The sequence below is a fragment of the Dromiciops gliroides genome, chromosome 3 (genome assembly GCF_019393635.1).
Source record: "Dromiciops gliroides isolate mDroGli1 chromosome 3, mDroGli1.pri, whole genome shotgun sequence".
In the NCBI taxonomy this organism is placed as follows: domain Eukaryota; kingdom Metazoa; phylum Chordata; class Mammalia; order Microbiotheria; family Microbiotheriidae; genus Dromiciops; species Dromiciops gliroides.
Window position 1 is genome coordinate 70,663,004 of NC_057863.1, and position 19,820 is coordinate 70,682,823.

General features: G+C 41.2%; 1 protein-coding gene across 1 annotated transcript; it reads right to left on the minus strand.

Moving 5' to 3' along the window:
- Window positions 1–16,738: 16,738 nt before the first annotated feature.
- On the minus strand, window positions 16,739–19,450 carry LOC122751371 (N-acetyl-D-glucosamine kinase-like). Its single transcript, XM_043998381.1, has one exon. The coding sequence runs from the start codon at window positions 19,326–19,328 to the stop codon at window positions 18,303–18,305; it is 1,026 nt and encodes a 341-aa protein (XP_043854316.1). The 5' UTR covers window positions 19,329–19,450; the 3' UTR covers window positions 16,739–18,302.
- Between the last annotated feature and the right edge of the window lie 370 nt (window positions 19,451–19,820).

Genomic DNA, 19,820 nt, shown 5'->3' on the forward strand with positions numbered 1-19,820 from the left:
TGAGATAAATGCATTTGTAATATTTTCCCCTTATATGTTTCACTGATCTCTTTTGCTTTTATATCTACAGTCTTATCTGGGAAAAGACCCCCTCCTTCCCATCTTGAAAAACAAAACAAAACAAAACCCTTACCCCACCTTTTTTTATTGAACTCTACTTTGTGACAAAAAAATTAAGCAACAACATCCAGTATGATAACCAAATCTGACAATATATACAATATCCTTTGTTAGTAATCTATCTTCCCTGTGCCATGAGGAAAAACTTATTTCATTATCTGTTCTCTAGATTAGTTTTTCAATTATATTTTTTTATTCAAAGATACCATTGGTTCTTCAGTTACTCAGAATTTGACTTCCTTTAAGTGGTCTTTTCTTTTATATTGCTGTAGTTATGATATATATGTGTGTATGTATATATGTATGTGGGTATGTGTATATATATATATATATATATATATATATATATATATATGTTCTGATTACTTCATACAGCTCTTCCCATATGTCCCTGAATTCCTCATATTTGTTCATTCTTATTGCACAATGTAATATGATATTCACATGTCATATTTTTTCAGCCATTTGTCTGTACACACTTGGATGTTGCTTCATATATGCTGAGTTCTATGCATATATTATTGTCTTCATGGTGTTTCTTATGATATCCCTTAGACAAAAGTTACCATGGATAATATATCATAAGTGTACTTATGCCTACCCATGTATCTTCTCTTCACAGCCTTTTGGGTTGCACACAATATTCATCTAGCTTATATTGTAGTGCTTCATGACTTATAACTATATAGCATTATAAATAGAATATAGGAGTTATAAAAATAGGCTTTTATGCCAGGGATCATCTTGGGATCAAAAGTGCTAGGCACATATGTTGGCTTGAGCTACCCAAACATGACATCAAAGCTATCATTTGAGTAATATGATTGGCAAAGGAGGTGGGCCAGTCATACATTCAGAACAAAGGAATAACATATGGAAGTCTCTGTTGTTGCAGCACAAAATGTGAGCTGAACCTAGAGGACAACCCTGAGCTTGTTTGGTAGATCATCTAAGGAAGATGGTTTAGAGGGTCTAGACAAGAATCAGAGAATGAGAGAGTGTGGATGAAACGGATCTGAACTGGGCGAGGGAGAATTTACATCAATGAGACAATCAGTCTCTTCAAATATGTTGTCTACCTTCAACTAAATTATAAAATTTTTGAGGGTTGAGATTATTTTGCCCTCCTTTTAATCATTTCACAGACCTTGTAGTGCTCAGCACTGTATTCGACTCTCTGAAGGACTCAGACTAGGATTTGTTGAAAACAACTTTTAAAGGAATTTCCAGCAGTGAAGACCTTTATTAAGAATATTTTTTCCTCTATATACTAATGATCACATTATTGATTTTATGTTCTCTCTCTTTCTCTCTCTCTCTCTCTCTCTCACACACACACACACACTTTCCCGCCCCTACTCACACACTAATGATTTTACATTCTCCCCCATGCACAGTTCCCTACCCCATCTCTCTTCAGCTACTTAACCCTTTCCTTCTTCCTAATTTCTAAAAGTACTTGGGAGAAAGAGTATGTGAGAATGGGAGTGACACAGCAACATAGAGTATGTTAAATAACTCTGTTGGAAATCAGAAATACAGTGTTATTATAGAACGTGCCCAAGCTGCTGACTCATTTTAATATCGTCTTCCATCTGATTTGTGTGTCATTTATTGCTAAAGCAAGCAGAAATCCCTTTAGCCCAGAGAGCCTTAGCAAAAGCTCCATGAATCTCTAAAGAGTCAAGATAAAGATTTCAGAGGCTCTGTGAATTTGATTGGGAAACAAAAATAAATCATGATTTTCACTAACTTCTAACAGAAATTCAGAATTTCCTTCAATTATTTAGGAACATGATTCTAAGAGAGTTCCAAACAGTTCATCAAACTGTCAAAGGGGTCCATGATGCAAAAAAAGGTAAAGGACTCCTGTTCTAGTCCCTGTTCTTTTACTCTCTATTTTGCCCTCACTGCCCTGAGCTCTTTCACTCCTTTCCATCTTTGTTTCCTTCTTCCAACACCAACCAACTCCAATTCATCTAAGGACAGGAAGGAAATGATCAATATATTCAGTGTAGCCTCACACAGTTAACACAATAATGAGCCCCAAGATTCGAGTCTAGATGACATTAGACTGGCTAACTACCTCATGAAACTATACTGTTCTAATTCCTTGGGGTTTTAGTGATCTTACAAGTCATTGATCCAGTGTCTTACAAATGGCTAATCCATGAACAGAAATAAACCACTGCTCAAATCAGAGATCTTACTTGACCAAATCCAGTTAACTTTCTACAAATAGTTCATATTGGAGACAAAAAGAGAGGGGGGTCCCTATCTCTTCTTTACCCAGTATGAATGAAAGCCAGAGTTAATGTGAGATGTCATATTGATTCCCTGCCTTGCTATCCTGAGCAGAGTATTAGGAAAGCAAAGGGTGAATTGAGCTTGGGCAGTAAAGTCACTGAATAGCAATGCCTTATAAGTGGGAAATTCTACTTGGAGAGTGTGAACTGGCTATGGGCCATGGTAATCAGGAAGGGAGAGGTTTTTGGATCACTTTCTTAGAGGCATCATAGAATTCTGGAACTGGAAAGGACCTGGAGAAGTCATCTCACCCCCTTATCCCCTTAACCCACCACCTCTTGACAATACTGAAAGGACAATCTCCAGGAAGAAAGGGAGAGAGAAAGAAAGAAAGAGAGAAAGAAAGAAAGAAAGAAAGGAAGGAAGGAAGGAAGGAAGGAAGGAAGGAAGAAAGAAAGAGAAAGAAAGAAGGAAATAAGGAAAGAAAGAAAGAGAGAGAGAGAGAGAGAAAGAAAGAAAGAGAGAGAGAGGGAAAGAAAGAAAGAGAAAGAGAGAGAAAGAAAGAAAGGAGGGAGGATAGAAGGAAGGGTAAAAGAAAGAGGAAAGAAGAAAGGAGAGAAAAGGAAAGAAAGAGTGAACAAGGGAAGGAGGTAGAAAGAGGAAGAGAAGAGATAAGAAGAGAGAAGTAAAAAAATAAATTTATGAAAAGGCTTGGAAAAATAAAATTATGGTCAAGTAAATATATATTAAGAAAAGCGGAAAAGACAATATAAACTCCCAAAAGACTATGATGAAATAGGACTCTGCTATTTTGCTACAAAAAAATACTGACTGACAAAAAAACAATGTCCATTTGTTTATGCTTTATATTCTATTCCATAGGGTTCAAATGCATAGAAATCTCCCTGATCTGGCCTTGAATACTCTGCCCTTCATCCCCAAACTTTTGTTTTTTCTTTTCATCCCCTTTCCCACCCTTCCTCCTTTGTCCATTTCTTTTTGGTGGTTGAAGCATGATGCTTCCTAGTAACAAGGGCTGAACTGGATGACCCCTCCACGTTCAGTAGAGAATTAGGGTTCTAGGTCACAGAAGAGAAGGGTTGGAGTCTTTCTTCCAGTTCAGCCTGCCAGAGGCTCTTCCTTTGGGTCCAGAGAACATTTTACAAAGATAAGTGTCTCTTCATGAGAATATAAACAGTTCACTTACCACAGTCTTTGACAATGCACAGACTGACAATGCAAATAACAACAGTTAGCATTTATATAAGACTTTAAGGTTTTCCTTATGCTTTACATGTTATCTCATTTGATTTTCTCAACAAAAGGAGAGAAAAAGGTAGGGTAGGTGCCCCCTTCATTTTACAAATGAGGAAACTAAGACTAAGAGAGTTTAAATTACTTTCCCAGAATCATACAGCTAGTGTGTGTCTGAGGCAGGGTTTTTAACTCAAGTCTTCTTACCTCTAAGACTAGTACTCCATTTACTGTCACCTGTAAGTGTAAGAGCTTAGTCTACACTTGACGAAATGACAGAAGTGTGGAGTAATGGGGTTGGTAAAGCTAGAAGGGAACGTAGAGGTCAAAGCCAATCACCCTCCATTTTAAAGATCAGGAAACTGAGGTATAGATATGTGAATGAGTTAGTGAGAGCACCAGGACCAAAACAATCTTGTCCCAGAAAATGTGTTTTATTACTTGATTGCATCTGTGATCTCATTTCTATTGTGCAATGCCAACCCACCCACGAATTCTCATGCTGTGCCACTCTTATCCTCATGTTCCCAAATTTCCTGCACAGAAGATCCAATGAATATATGAGGAGCCTCCTTTGTATCTCTTTTCCTCCCTGTAGGCACTAGTAAAGGATATGGACTGTTCATCATTAATACCCTCTTGCTCACCTCTTTCCATTGAAAATGTGGGATCATGAGGTAATGTGGGATCTAGAGCTAAAAGGAAACTTGGATCGTCTAATATGACCCCCTCACTGAACTTCAATGACTCAGGAAGAAAGAATGAGATTGACAACTTTGTGTAACTCCGCCTCACTTTAATCCAATTCATGCATGAGTCAAGACGTCTCCTGTGATGTCCTTGGCCTTCTTCAAAAGTGAAGGATGGGGGCAGCTAGGTGGTGCAGTGGATAAAGCACCAGCCCTGGATTCAGGAAGACCTGAGTTCAAATCCAGCCTCAGACACATGGCACTTACTAGCTGTGTGGCCTTGGGCAAGTCACTTCACCCTCATTGCCCCACAAAGAAACAAAAACAAAAGTGAAGGAAGAAAAACAATACCACAGACTGTTTAAACCCACCACAAATCTCTCCATTGCCCTTTGGGTGACCTGGGATTTTAATTTATATAAAACTATAGTATTTGACATTCTGAAATCATACAATATTACTGTAAAAATACTGATCTTCCAAAGATGGGTCTTTATTTCAGAAAGATGTTTTGGGTCATTAAAATTACTGAATATATATGTATATATGTTTGTATGTGGATGCATATATATGTATTCAAACATGTATGTCTTCTTATTTAACATTCAAATATCATAGATGGTATTATATAATTTAATACATGGTATACTTGGAGGTTTAAAAAATAAGCTCCACAACTATAGATTACATATATTGGAATACATGTTTTCTAAAAATACATTGTTACCTAAACAATTTTTTTCATTGCTTAAAATGTCACAATACAAGAGATACTCAGTGTCCATACACCAAGTAACTGTAAGTAGCTCTGAAAACATTTCAGGACTAGAAGATTTGGGCAATACCCCAAATGCCAAATAGATGGTGCAAGGTATGAAGATCCCAATGCTGTGCATCCTGATTCTCGATCAAAGGAGATTTGTAACCTTTGATTTTTTTTCAACAGAGAGGATTGATTTGCCCTGATCCATCCATATTTTCTCACTTAGCCCTCTTCACAACCAACAATGCAAATGTGCAAGATGCCTGATTGGGGTCAGGGATGAGACCTGGAAATGGTTATAACCAACTAGCCCATATGGAGTTTGAACCTATGACCTTAGTCTTGTTAGCACCAACTGAACTAACCAACCATACTCTGAGCCAGAGTTAGGCAATAATGGAAGTAACACTGGCCAGGGCCTAAAGGAGATCCAGTTTTCACAGAATTGAATATTCTCTTTCTCCTCTTCCCATTCCCTTTATGTTAAAATCTCCTGAGTCTTTTCCGTGTGTGTGTGTGTGTGTGTGTGTGTGTGTGTGTGTGTGTGTGAAGGACCCTTCTCACAGTCTTTTGAAATGTATGGACTCCTCTGAATTATGTCTTTAAATGTATAAAATGAAAAAAAGGATAGTATTTCAAGGGAAACAACTCATATTGAAGTACAATTATTGAAATATTAAAAAAAACATTTATAGACCAGGGAAAGTACAGTAGATGAAGAACTGGCTCTGAAGTCAGGAAGACCTGAGTTCAAATCTGGCCTCAGACACTAGCTGTATGATCCTGGGCAAGTCACTTAACCCTGTTGCCTCCAAAAAAACCCAAAAAACAATTATGGACCCTGGGTTACAAATTCCTGATAAAGGAAATTCTTTATTGTGTTGCTCTAGGCAGATATTGTATTTTCTTCAAAAGTAGCAGATTGTAGTGGAAAAAAATATTGGATTTGAAGAAGAAGGTCTTGTTCTTCTTGGCTACACAACGTTTGGCAAATCACTTAATTTCATTTCTCAAAGCCCAAGTGTCCTCGTTTGTAAAGTGAGAGTTTGGACTAGATTCTTTCTAGATAAAGACTCTACAGTATGATCCTCTGACAGATGAGGAACCTGAGACTTATAAAGGTAAAGAGACTTTAACAAAGTCTCCCTCTTCCCCATTAGTGACAGAGTGAAGACTTGAACCCAGGTCTTGTGATGTCTTGGGCCACTTATACTAATGTTTTTATTTCAATGTCGTGGATGCCTTACATCACAACTCATTGTGCCCCATGACAGTAGGCTGCCTGGTAGCACTTCTGCCAACATCTGAATGTTTCCATTTAGAAACCATTAAACTATAGTCCTTGCTATGAGGGTGATGGGGATTCAATTCAATTAAATAAATGAGCATTGAACACTTGCTATCATCAATCACCCTGATTAGGTAATTGCAAAACATTGACATGCTTTGAGAATGTGTGGGAACGGTCTAAATTGTTATTGGGTTTTTTTGTGTGCTCACTCTTCCTGAGGTTCAGTTATGTTCTGTCCATCAGCATTCTGTGTGGGGCCTTGCTCAGGCAACCACTAGGCAGGGGTGTAAATCCCTAAAGTAACAAGAGGAGGATGACGTGCCTTCCAGTGGAGAATGAATCAGAGGCATTAGAAACCGGATTCCTATTAAGTCACCTCCCTCTCCCTCATCCCCTACTTCAGATTGAAGAACAAAAATTTAACGAAAAACAAATTTCTACAGAGGGCAAATATGAGACAGTAGGATACTTTGGGGTATATGAATACATGGGAGGTGTTCCCTTGACCCAGGGTAGCCTTGTCCCTCTGCCAACCCAGACAAATGGAACGTGTGTGTGTGTGTGTGTGTGTGTGTGTGTGTGTGTGAATCCTCATTTCCCAAAACTGATTATAAAATGTTTGTCCCCATATTTGTATGGGGTCTCAACATTTATTTTTTTAAATGTTTAACATTTTTGAAATATACGAGAAATTTGTCAGAGTTGCTTGGGTAGTAAATGTGCGCTGTCAAGGAGATAACAGGGAGAAGGTGAAGGAATAAGCATTTAGATAGTGACTATGTGCCAGGCACTGCACTAAGTGTTCTGCAAGTATTCTTTCTTCAAGATAGGTTTTCTTATTATCCCCATTTTAACAATGAGGAAACTGATGCAAACAGAGGTTAAGTGACTTATCCAGGGTTATACAGCCTAGGCAGTATCTGAGGCTAGATTTGGACTCAAGTCTTCCTGACTTTAGGCCCAGCTCCCTATCCACTGAACCACTTAGATACTAAAAAGAAATGTATTTCTGTCCAGTATGGGTGTAGAGCAGAAAACTATTAGCTGATCAAGGGTGGTTATATTAAAGGTCAAGGGTAGAGAGAAACAAAACCTCAGACAAAAAGAAAAATGGATAAGCAGGAAGAAGGGAAAGAGAATCAAAATCTATCAATTGGCATGAAGGGCCCAAAAGGGTGGCTTCAAATATCAGAGGCAAGGGGAGAAAGCTTCCTGAATAGCCTAAGATTATTCAAGATACTTCTTCCAGAGACAGCCCTTCTTAAGGTCAAAGTCAAGGGAACTATCTGTGTTGATAAGGGAGGTGACCCAGATATTTTGAATATTCGAATTGGAAGGTGAGAACTGAAAGAGAATACACCTGTGATTTCAATGACATAGAGAACTCTCAAATGATTAAACTCCTTTTGTCAATATGGATCAACACCTACTCTGCAAGGTGTAGGAGAGTTGTCTAGATCACTGAAAGGCTAACTCAGTCAGTAAGTAAACAAACAGCTGTTAAATTCTTCTATGTGCGTATCATTGTGCAGGGGACACAAAGAAAGGCAAAAGACAGTCCCACTTCTCAAAGAACTCATAGTCTAATATAAGAGACCATGTGCAAACAAGGGATCTATGGGATAAACAGAAGATAGTCAATAGAGACTAGGAACTAGAAGTAAGTTTTTGCGTTGTTGTTTTATGGATGAGAATAAGGGAGTAAGCAGTGGGGGATGGAGAATAATGAATGATGACAGTTTGGGGTTCTGAATCACAAGGAAGCCTGGGAAGGAGTTTGTTAATCATTGAGGAATGAGTTCTATAGGTTATCAACATCCCCAGGGATTTGGCCTCAGGATAGTGTCCTCTTAGGGCCTTAATACATTACATAAGAGAAAATAATTCCTTCTACCTGTGATCATTCAGTCTTGGTTTGAAGATCTCTAATGGGGAGAATTCCACTAGCTATCTGGGTAGCTCATTCAACTTTGGGATAGCTCTAGTTGTTCAAAGTGGTTTTTTTCTTATATTTCTTTCTACTGAGCCTGCATTTGCCTATTTACAACCTCCACTTTCATCTTTAACTAAGGCTAATCCAATTTCTATTTTTTCACATACCTGAAGACAGCTATCATATCTCATCTCCAAGTCTTTTTCTCCTTTAGGCCAAACATCCTCCTTTCCTTCCAAGCATCTTTAATATGGGATGGAATCTAGGCATTTCACCATTGTGGTTACCCTCTTCGAGATATCGTCTTCCTAAAATGTGGTGCCCGAAACTCAACACAGTACTCTACGTGTTGTCTGACCTGGCCAAGCAGGTGTTACTTCCTAGATTCTATGCTTCTCTTAATGTATTGTAAGATCCCTTTGGCTTTCTTGTTTCCTATGTTACAATGTTTTCTTTTGTTTGTTTTGGGTTTTTTTTTGCGGGGCAATAGGAATTAAGTGACTTGCCCAGGGTCACACAGCTAGTAAGTGTCAAGTGTCTGAGGCCGGATTTGAACTCAGGTCCTCCTGAATCCAGGGCTGGTGCTTTAATCACTGTGCCACCTAGCTGCCCCCTCCTATGTTACAATGTTGACTCATAAAGAGCCATCCAAACTCCCACATTCCTTTTAGAAAGTACTACATAGCTATGTCTGCCCCATCTTTACTTTTGAACTTGATTTTTTTTTGGGGGGGGGGCAGAGCAATGAGGATTAAGTGACTTGCCCAGGGTCACCCAACTAGTAAGTGTCAAGTGTCTGAGGTTGGATTTGTTTTGTTTTTTGTTTTTTGTTTTTTGTTTTTTTAGTGAGGCAATTGGGGTTAAGTGACTTGCCCAGGCTCACATAGCTAGTAAGTGTTAAGTGTCTGAGGTCGGATTTGAACTCAGGTACTCCTGACTCCAGGGCCGGTGCTCTATCCACTGCACCATCTAGTTGCCCCTGAGGTTGGATTTGAACTCAGGTCCTCCTGAATCCAGGGCAGGTACTTTATCCACTGTACCACCTAGCTGCCCCCTGGACTTGGTTTTTTGAACCCAGTTATAAAACCTTTAAACTTTTCCCTATTGATTTTCATTTTAATCAATTTGGCTCAATGTTTCAAGCCTACCACGATCTTTTTAATGTGCAAACTCTATCATTCAAACTCCTAATTCGGTGTCATTTGCACTTGATAAGGATTCCATTTTTGCCTTTATCCAAGGAATCAAGAGCACTGTTAGCAAAGGGATAAACTCAGATCCCTGGAGCACTCCTTTGGAGACCTCTTTCCAAATTGGCCTCAAACATTAATGACTGCTCTTTGGTTCTTGCCTTTGAATCAGCTTTGATTCCATCTATCATTGTGCTCACATCTCTCAATTTTTCTCAAATAGGTCATCTGATTGAGTCCTTCATTTTAATAGATGAAGAAACTGAAGTCAATAGGCAACTTGCCCAAGGTCACAAGGTTTATGTAAACTGAGAATGTAATCCCAATCTTCTGATTACAAATCCAGTGCCTTTCCCACTGTGTGCACATGTCCTTAAAAAGCTTCAACATAGGAGGTTCTACAATCTCCCTAGTGTGGCCAGAGTTATATATTGGTATTGTCAAAATGACTTCAGGCAATTCATGTGAGTTGGGGTGGGTTTTTTCTTGGTACTTACTAGGGGGCCCACAAAAAAATGAGTTTCTTTCTTGACTTAGCAGATCAGTCTGCAGTTGAAAGGATAAAACAATCTCAACAAGAGTGAACACAATTATCTTGGTGAAGAAATGTCAAATCAGAATGTAATTTTCTTGTTCATGTTTTTCTTAGAAAGCATTCCCATTCTGCTTGGCCTGGGATGTCAGCCAAAGCCTCCTCTAAGAAGAACCAAGACTTTCAACCAGTTGGGAGGGGAGTGGTGGGGGACAAAATGGGTGGGAGTAAAGATGGTGTTTGGGGGTAAGGGGAGACAAAATATAAACTTTCATCCATCTGCAAAACAGTGAGAGGGGTGTGGTATTACTGGCTTGCCTCTTAACTTTTCAACCTACAAGACTTTTGGAAGTTTTAGCAGTCTGGGCTAAAATTGGACTAAGGACCCTCAATGACCCTCTTCCTTCCAAACATTTATGGATTAAAAGAACAGGGTAAGTGAAGAAAAGAAAGAAGGTAAGAAAGGACAGGGTGTTCCAATCTGTATCTTTTGCTTAATATGAACTGGGTTAGGGCCAATATCAGATGCTGAGGCTCCAGAGAATCCCAAACTTCACTTCAGCCGTTCTATGTTCTCTGAAAGCCTGTATCATAGCCAAATTTTTTTTTTTTTTTAGTGAGGCAATTGGGGTTAAGTTAAGTTAAGTTAAGCCCAGGGTCACACAACTAGTAAGTGTTAAGTGTCTGAGGCCGGATTTGAACTCAGGTATTCCTGACTCCAGGGTCGGTGCTCTATCCACTGCGCCATCTAGCTGCCCCCATAACCAACTTCTAATTAACAAGAACAATATATCTCCTTAATCTTTCCTCAAAACATTTCCCTTTGTCTTATTTTAAAATTAGTTATTATTATTTTCTATTCTTTTTTGCATTGTGGCTGGCCTTTTATCTATATCCAATAAAAATCTAATGTTTTCTGTAATTCTAAATAACAATAAAATGCCATCCCAACAGTAAAGCTTATCCGTTTGAGAGAACTTTTGCTCTCCTTACCTGCAGCCAAAGTCCCATTAACGAGCTTCTAACAGATTCTGGTTTAAATTTGAATCCACTACTAGTTACACGCTTAAACATCCAAGATCCAGGAGCATCACTGACTCCAGGTAGCACGGTTCAGTGGACAAACTGCCTGATTCTCAATTTAGTGGCATTAGACAGTCCTTGGCTGAAATCATGAATTCAATAGTTACTAGGTATTATGATTATCTGAGTCTCATTTTCTTATCTGTAAAATGGGTCCTGATAGTGCTACCTCATAAGATTCTTGTGAAGCCAAATGAGGTAATATATATGAAGTGTTTGGGAAGTTTTGAAGCATTATATAAATGTCACTTGTTATTAACAATTGGCAAGCCAAGGGGGCAGCTAGGTGGCACAGTGGATAAAGCACTGGCCCTGGATTCAGGAAGACCTGAGTTCAAATCCGACCTCAGACACTTGACACTTACTAGCTATGTGAACCTGGGCAAGTCACTTAACCTTCGTTACTCAACAACAACAAAACCACAAAACAATTGGCAAGCCAAACCTGGAAAACTGAATCCACTATTTGTCCTCATATAGATTGAGAACCTAGTGTAACTGGGCTTTGCACATGCCCAGTTCACCGAATGTGAGGGCACCTATCTGGTAGAGGCCAGGAACCAACTTCAAAGAAAAAACATTTTGTGTTTTACCACTACTCAGGTGGGAATAGCCTCTTTCCATTGCTTACATAATGAGGGGTGGGGAACAGGCTGCATTTTAGAAATCAGTGGACTGGCATACTCCATCTCTCCTTCCAGTTCATCCAGAGAGGGTGAAAGTCTTGTTCATCCAAAGACTATCATACATGAATTGAGCTAGGTGTGTGGGGGGGGAGTGGGGAGAGGACTGCCTGCCTTCTGTCCTATGTTCTGCTTTCTTTTATTTATCTTTTTTATTTCTGTTGATAGAATCCTCACTGGAACCAAACATAGTAATGTTAAAGGCAGGATTCTAGGCTAGACGTTACAATCAGTCCATCAAGGAAGCCCTGACAAGTTAGGATGCCTGGGATTTGAACTCGACTTTGGAACTTGGTGGAACTACAAAGAAACTAAACTTAGCTATGAACCTAATCTTCTCTTCCTTAGAGACTAACATGATATAGGGGGTCATTTTACCTCTATAGTATTGAGGGGAAGTATTTGTATGTTCATTTTGACTATACCTTTGAAGTAAATATTCCTTTGTAAAAGTTAATTCCAACTGTTAAGGGGCACTTGTTAAATGGCACTTGGGGGTACAAGGGATCCCCTAAAAATGGGGGAATATTATCAGTGAATACTAGAGCCAATGGGAAAGACTTGACTGCCTCCCTGAAAGCCCCTTAAAGACACTGGTAAACCTCCAAGGGGAGGTGAAATGTACCCTACCTGGCCTTCGGGTGTTGGAGACCAAGGTAATCACTGTTATACTAGCATTTGTTTGGAAAATAAACTCAATCCCAGGATCTATAAATCAGGAACAATATAGCAACAACAACAACAACTATAGCATTTATATAGCTCATAAGGATTTGCAAAGGGTTTTACAGATAGAGAAAGCCTTTTTATTGATGTTAGGTTGGCAACAATAGAATTTGTTTCTGGTATTCAGAGGGTATATTAGAATATAGGGTAAAGAAACAGGGCAGCTAGGTGGTGCAGTGGATAGAGCACTGGCCCTGGAGTCAGGAGGACCTGAGTTCAAATCTGGTCTCAGACATTTAACACTTACTAGCTGTGTGACCCTGGACAAGTCACTTAACACCAATTGCCTCACAAAACCCCCCCACAAAGAAACATAGAAGGGGGCAGTTAGGGTGCTGTGGATAAAGCACCAGCCCTAGATTCAGGAGCACCTGAGTTACAAATGTGTGACCCTGGACAAGTCACTTAACCCTCAATGCCCCACAAACAAAGAAACAGAGATTTGGTTTTGCCCTAGTGCAATCCTATGGGATGGTGTCCCATGTATCTATAAGGAATCCCTTACTGTACAGACAAAAATAGCTGGCATTTAAATAGCACTTCAAGGTTTATTAAGTGCTTTTCATGTTTCGTTATCTAACCTTCATAAAAATCCTCTGAGATAGGTGCTATTAGTATTCCCATATTACAAGTGGGGAAACTGAGTCTGAAAGAGGTCAAATTACTTGCTCAAGATGACATAGCTCTCTATTCAAACTCAAGTTTTCCTAATTCCAAGACCAGTGCTCTACTCATTTTACCTTCTAGTTGCCTCAAAAATAAATCTGCAAATTGAGTTAAGAGGAAAGTTAGAGAACAGAAGAACCAGGTGCTTAAGGAACCAAAGAGTTTCCTGAAGAGGGAAGGAAAGGAAAAGGTGGAAGACTGAAATAGAGAATACCTAAATCTAGCCATTAAGAATCCCTTTAGTTGCCTGGCTTAACTGCCATCCTCCATGATGATAGTGTTCCATTAGGGGGGAAAAAAAAGGCACAACATATTTGCTCCATGTATCCTTTAGACATTTGAATTGTATACTCCCACTGACCGCTGGGAAAATGAAAAAAACAACAACAACAAAACTTGCAATCTTTTAAGGATATGGGGGGAAGTTGGCTGCCTGGTTGAAGTGAAGGAGATTGTCACAGTCCCAAGAGGCTGAAGCAGGGTATTGGTGGCACTTTCTGGAGCCTAGTGAGAAAAATCTTCAGCATCAGAGATTTCAATTAGCCTTGCTATTGTTATCTGGTGCCTAGAGATGATGGGTGCAAAAGAACCACCTGCCTCAGTAAGTGAACTAAACTCTAAACACCTTTATAAAGTACCTTCTGTGTACATGAAACAAAGACAAAAACAGAAGTCTTTTCCCTCACAGACTTTAAATTCTAAAGTAGCAAACCCATTAATTTCCAGGTAATTGGAATCTCAGGAAGCCAAGCCTGAGAACTTAAATAATCATGCTGCCTATTTCCTCTTTGCTGGGCAGAGAGGTGATACAGTGATTAGAATGCTGCGCCTGGAGTCAGAAAGACTCATCAAATCTGGCTTCAAAGACTTATTAGCTGTGTGGCTCTGGATAAATCACTTAACCCTGTTTGCCTCAGTTTCCTCATCTGTAAAATGAGTTGGAGAATGAAGAGTGGACCACGACTGAAAATACTGAACATACCTTCCTCTTCAGCTACCACTTACCAAATCATTAATATGCAAATGAATTAGATTCTCAGTTTATGATAATGAACTGGTCTTTCTTACTTAAAGTCTGTACCAATCTCCTCAAAGAAAGAGTTTTCAGTGCACCCTCTTTAGAATCTAGTACCACTATTAACAAAGTCCCAAACAAACAAAACTTAGAGATTTTAAACTTGGAGTATATTATACTGTCTCTCCATGACTAAGGATACCACTCCCTCACCCTGTATCCTCCCTCCTCCCAACAAAAATGGGTCAAAGCTTGTTCCATGCTATTACAAAAATTTGCAAAAAGGACTAGCTTGCAGAAATTTCCAAGGAAGCAAATACAGGCCCACTGTTTGAGTCGCCCATCATTATAGGGTTTTGTTTTAACTTGGCTGTTTGACAATTATTTACCTTATTTAATGAGAACCATATTTTAGTGCCTTGACCTGCAGATCAAAGGTCAGAGGTCAGGCTCTCACAAACCTGCAAAGACAATTCTTCCCCCAGAATTGGGAGGAGGGATATACATCAGTGAAAGAGAGCTTCTCCCTCCCTCCCCCCTGGAAATTCCAGAGAGGTTGGAAGGGGACAATTGGGCTGAACATATACTCTATTTTGTATAGTCTCATTATGTAAATGACTGCTTTTAGATGGAGCTGAAGTTTAAAAGGCTCCAGATCATCTTTTGGGGGTGGGGTGGGGGTGGGTCATGAAGGGTAAAAGGGACAGTGAGTTGGTTTTTTCCAAAGAAGACTTTGGAAATGCTTGCTTTCAGGCAGTGTGATCCCAATATGCTCCCTCAGCACAACAGTATGAAACATGCCTGTGTCTAAAGATTTTACAATTCTTGAAAATTGTAAAAGGGCCATAAAACTGGAGGGGAAAAAACATTTTCTGTGCTTGGCCTCATCCCTTGCATTTGGCCCCATTTGCCATGTGGGTGTTAAGAGCAGCTGACCAGGCAGCTCAAGCCATGTACACAGCACATACCTCTCCAGGCTTCCAGTTTTTTCGGCCAAAATAGACTAGTGTCATGTGCCGTGGTCACATGCCAAAAGAGAGGCTCTCATCTTTCTGTGAAAAAGGCCAGAGATGGCCATAAAAGAAGTTTCCTTGCCAATTTCAAAATTAAAATGGGAACATGGGAGTCCATCGATAAGAAAAGCGTGTCCTCGTCCTCAGCTATCCTGTGCTGGAAGCTGAATTAAGAGCCTAACTCTAAGTATAAGGAGGCAATGTCCCATCATAATGTCCCCATGGTAGACACATCTGCAGGGTTCTGTTCAGTTTGCAAAACAACAGTTTAGAAAGGAAATGTCCAGAGGAAAGCAACCAGAAAGGTAAAAGACTTAGAATTCAGGGCACTGAGGAGAATTGTCTCCAAGGATCTGAAAGGCCTTGAAGACGGATCAGGCTGACTGTGGAAGGACACAGATGGCAGAACTAGGTGGAAAAAGGTGCAAATTTTGGGGGGAGGGATGCAAAGGAAAATCTTTCTGAAAAGTGAAATTGACTGCCTTTGGAGCTCTTAGTTTCCCAGCCATCAGGGGTTGGGATTAAGGACTGAATGACCCCTTATTAGATATCATGGAAAGGGGGTTCTTCTTCAGGCATGGCTACATGACCCCTGAGGTCTCCTCCAACTCTGAGATTTTGTGCATCACTTCTTTTACATTATATTTACAACATTGCACATTCTTTCAAAGGGGGAAAGCCTTTCAAAGGACTTGCCAGTTTTTATTCTATATATTTTATTTTATGTATAAATTTTCTGTATTATTCATTTCATTTAAGCCACTGCTATACTGAAAAAAAGTCCTAACATTGGGGTTTATGATAATAATAATAGTACACATTTTGATAAAATGTTGAGGTTTGCTATCATAACCCCTAAGTGTTAGGTATTGAATGAAGGAGTCAATAAAATTTATTATGCTCTTATTATTTACAAAAACTTTTCAGGGGCAGCTGGGTGGCACAGTGGATAAAGCACCAGCCCTGGATTCAGGAGGACCTGAGTTCAAATCTGGCCTCAGACACCTGACACCTACTACCTATGTGATCCTGGGCAAATCACTTAACCCTCATTGTCCTACAATTAAAAAAAAAAAGAACTTTTCAGGTATTGTTTTCTGCATTTTATAGATGAGAGCACTGAGGCTCAGAGAGATAAAGTGACTTACTCACACTTCGCAATTAATATATGTAGGATTCAAAACCAGGTCACCTGACTGCAGTCCAAGCCTGGCATTTTCTCCACTCGACCATACTTCTTCAGTTTTTCTACCATTCTTTTAGAGTGAAATTCTGCCTGGCCAAAGAAGACTCACTCCAGGACAACTCTTATGCTTCTGTAAAGACCTGTGAGTCAAAAGGGATAATTTATATAACTGGGTAAAGGAAATAAGCATCCTTTAAGAACTACCCTATGTATGTGGGGAAGAAGAAAAGGAAGGATTAGTGATTTGTGTTATGCACATATTATAGTGATATTGACTGTACAGGCAAAGACTTAGTTGGCAACAAAACAGATGATTAGGGAAAAATACTCTTTTTTTTTTTTTTTTGTGACTGTTGATAGAAGTTTATTTAACCATAAGATAAAAAGGGGAGGCTAGAACACCCTTCCTCCCCAGAGTCAGAAGTAGATTTGGTCAGCAGGGCCAGGGGGGGTGGTGACTCATGCACCCTTGGAACACTGGTCAAGACCAAAGGGCACTGACTCCTTCTATGCCTTTAGGTGACCAGGAGGCCACAGTTGAGCCTTGGCCCTCGCTAGGTATCACCTATCACATATGCATAGTGCGGACATCTTAGAGACAAGGAAAGGAACGAGTGGCTGTCAGGGAGGGAATCCCGGTGCAGTGACTCCTAGGCCTAGGCTCTTCCCAGCAGGTGGCAGAATCTGTTTCTAGAACCAGGCTAAGGAAGGAACATGTGTACCTGGCATGAAAGTGGAGTCAACACTACTCCTGTCTGAAGATGGGAGGCAAGATAGTGTCTTTTGTTTCCTATGGGACTGATTCAGGGAGGCAGTGCTGTGGATAGACGCTTGACTTGGGATCTTGCCTCAGACACACACACACTAGCTTACCCTGTACTTGTCACTCAACCTCTACCTCAGTTTCCTCACCAATAAGATGGGGGGGAGTGGGGACTTGGATAAAGGCACAGAGAGTATGTTTCTCGCACTGGTAAAACACTGCTGGTGGACAGCTAACCCCCTGGGTGACAGGCTATAAAAAGATTTCAACAGGCTGGAAATGGGTTGAATCAAATAAGATGAAACTTAACAGGAATAAATGAAAAGTCTTGCACTTGGGACAAAAATCAACTTCATCCAGTTTAAGATTGGGGAAGCACAGTTTGACAGCAGTTCAGAAAAGTACCCAGGAGTTTGAGTGGCCTGTAAGCACCATGTGAATTAGGGGACGCTGGCCCGCTTCAGGAGGGGCCCAGCCCAGCTTCCATCATCTGGGAGGTGCCAGTCCCACCACTCTCCCTGATCAGGTCTCATCTGGAGCACTGTGTTCGGTTCTGGGAACCACAGTTTAAGGACACTGATAAGCAGAAGAACCTCTACGGGAGAGTAACCAAGATGGTGATGAGCCTTGAGTCCATAATGCAGGAAGACTGGTCGAGGGCCCTGGCCAAGTGTGGCTGGAGAAAAGACCCAGGGACGGTGCCCGTTTTCTGGGATTTGAAGGATCATTATGTGGCGGTGAGACTAGAGGTCTCGTTTAAGCCCCAGAGAACAGCTGGGAGCAATGGGTAGATGGTGCAGAGAGGCCAATTTAAGTTTGAAATCAGGAAAAAAATCTTAACCATGAGAGCCATCTCCAAGTGAGCTAGGCAGACCCCTGAGAGCAGGTCAAGCAGAAGCTGGTCAGCCACTTGTGAGGACTGTATAGCGAGGACTCCTTTTATGAGTGGGTTGGACTCAGTATCTCCTAAGGATCCTTCCAGTTCTCAAATTGTGTGGGCATGTTTTTGAATCTGCCTTCAAGGGCTGTTGGGAAGTGATCTATGTATAAAACTAATAAATTTTAGCTATCTTTATCGATTAACAAAAGCACTGCGGTTTTTCAGCATCTGATGTCCCTTGGTCTCGAGGTGGGGAGGCCAGCCCTAACTAGAAGATGTGTGTAAAGAAGGAATCTGAATTGTTGTTATAGTCCAGGGGAAGCGTGTACCCACTATAGTGCGCCCCCAGCTTGGCTCCCCCCAGGGCCGATGAGTACTTCAGCTTGAGCAGGGTGAAGTGGGTGAAGGCCTTCTGGGTGGCCTTTCCCTTAGCCAGGGTGTTGACAAAGCCTTCTTCCAGCAGCTCCCAGCTCTTCCATACAGAGCCCACACACACGATGGGGAGGCCCAGTGGCCCCTTGAAAAGTATCGGGTCTACCTTAGGCAACACAGCCAGTATATGGCTGGCCAACAATTCTCCAGCCTCCTTGAAAATACTCTGGCAAAGGGTGTCACCCTGATAAGCACCTTCTGCAACTTTCCGGCAAAATCCAGCAAACTTGGATTTATCGAAGATTCTATAGAGGTGGGTGAGGAGTCCCATCCGGTCAGACACCTGGAAGTAGTTAAACATGGCTTGTTTGACGTAGTTTATGTCATGAGGAGACTTCTCCAGGTTATCCATGGTGTTAAAAACGATCTTCACTGCCCTGTGTGCAATCCAAAATGCAGAGCCTTCGTCACCTATGAGGTGTCCCCAGCCACCGCAGCCTTCCTCAGAGCCATCCGGGTTGACAAGTCTGCAGTTGGACCCTGTCCCAGAAATGAGCACCACGCCACCGATGGCTGTGGCCGTGGCAATAGACCCCGCTGCGTCCGTAGAGATGAAGTAGCTGCTACTCAGGTCAGGATAGCGGCTTTGCAATTGTTCAGTCAAGGTGGAAACGGCCGTGCTCTGCTCTGCCCCACTCAGGGTCAGGCCCAGGCTCCGCAGCGGTTTGTGAAGGTATACCCCGGCTTTCTTCTTGGCTTCGTTCACCATGTCATTGATCCTTTCTGCACACTGCTCCAGCCCAATCAGCCACTGGTTGGTGCTTGGTCCGGTAGCTTCTGCTACAACCCGGCCATCTGCAGACAGCAGCACGACCCTGGAGTGGGTGGCCCCCCCCTCCACGCCCCCGAACAGGTCGGCCATGGGGCCGCCGCTCCCCGCTCGCCGGGCTCCCCGCTGCGCCTCGCGCCGATCCCCGCGGCTGGCTCCTGCCTGGGCGTCCCTCGGGCCCGCGCGGCGTGACTCCGGCCACCTCCGGCTCAGGCTACGGCCGGCCCGTCATCGGGAAAAATACTCTTGAAAGGGTATCATACATAAAGGAAATTATATTATACATTGATGATACTTTTCTTCCCCATGAGTCAAGAGGAGATACAAGGGAGTGAAAAAGAACAAGACAGAAGCCTTATAGCTTAGCAGAAATGTTGGTAAGGCCAAGATTGCCTCTTTCAGCTCTCTCACCCAAAATGTAGAGAATAATATATGGGTACAAAGAAGAAGAGATTCTAGAGTAGTGGGTCTGAATATTTTTTTGGGCTTAAGGTAAAATATTATTCTTTGCCATGAAAAATTTTGGCAAATTGTGGAAGGTTAAGATTCTTGTATGCATATGTGCAAAGGTGAATTCCCTATAAT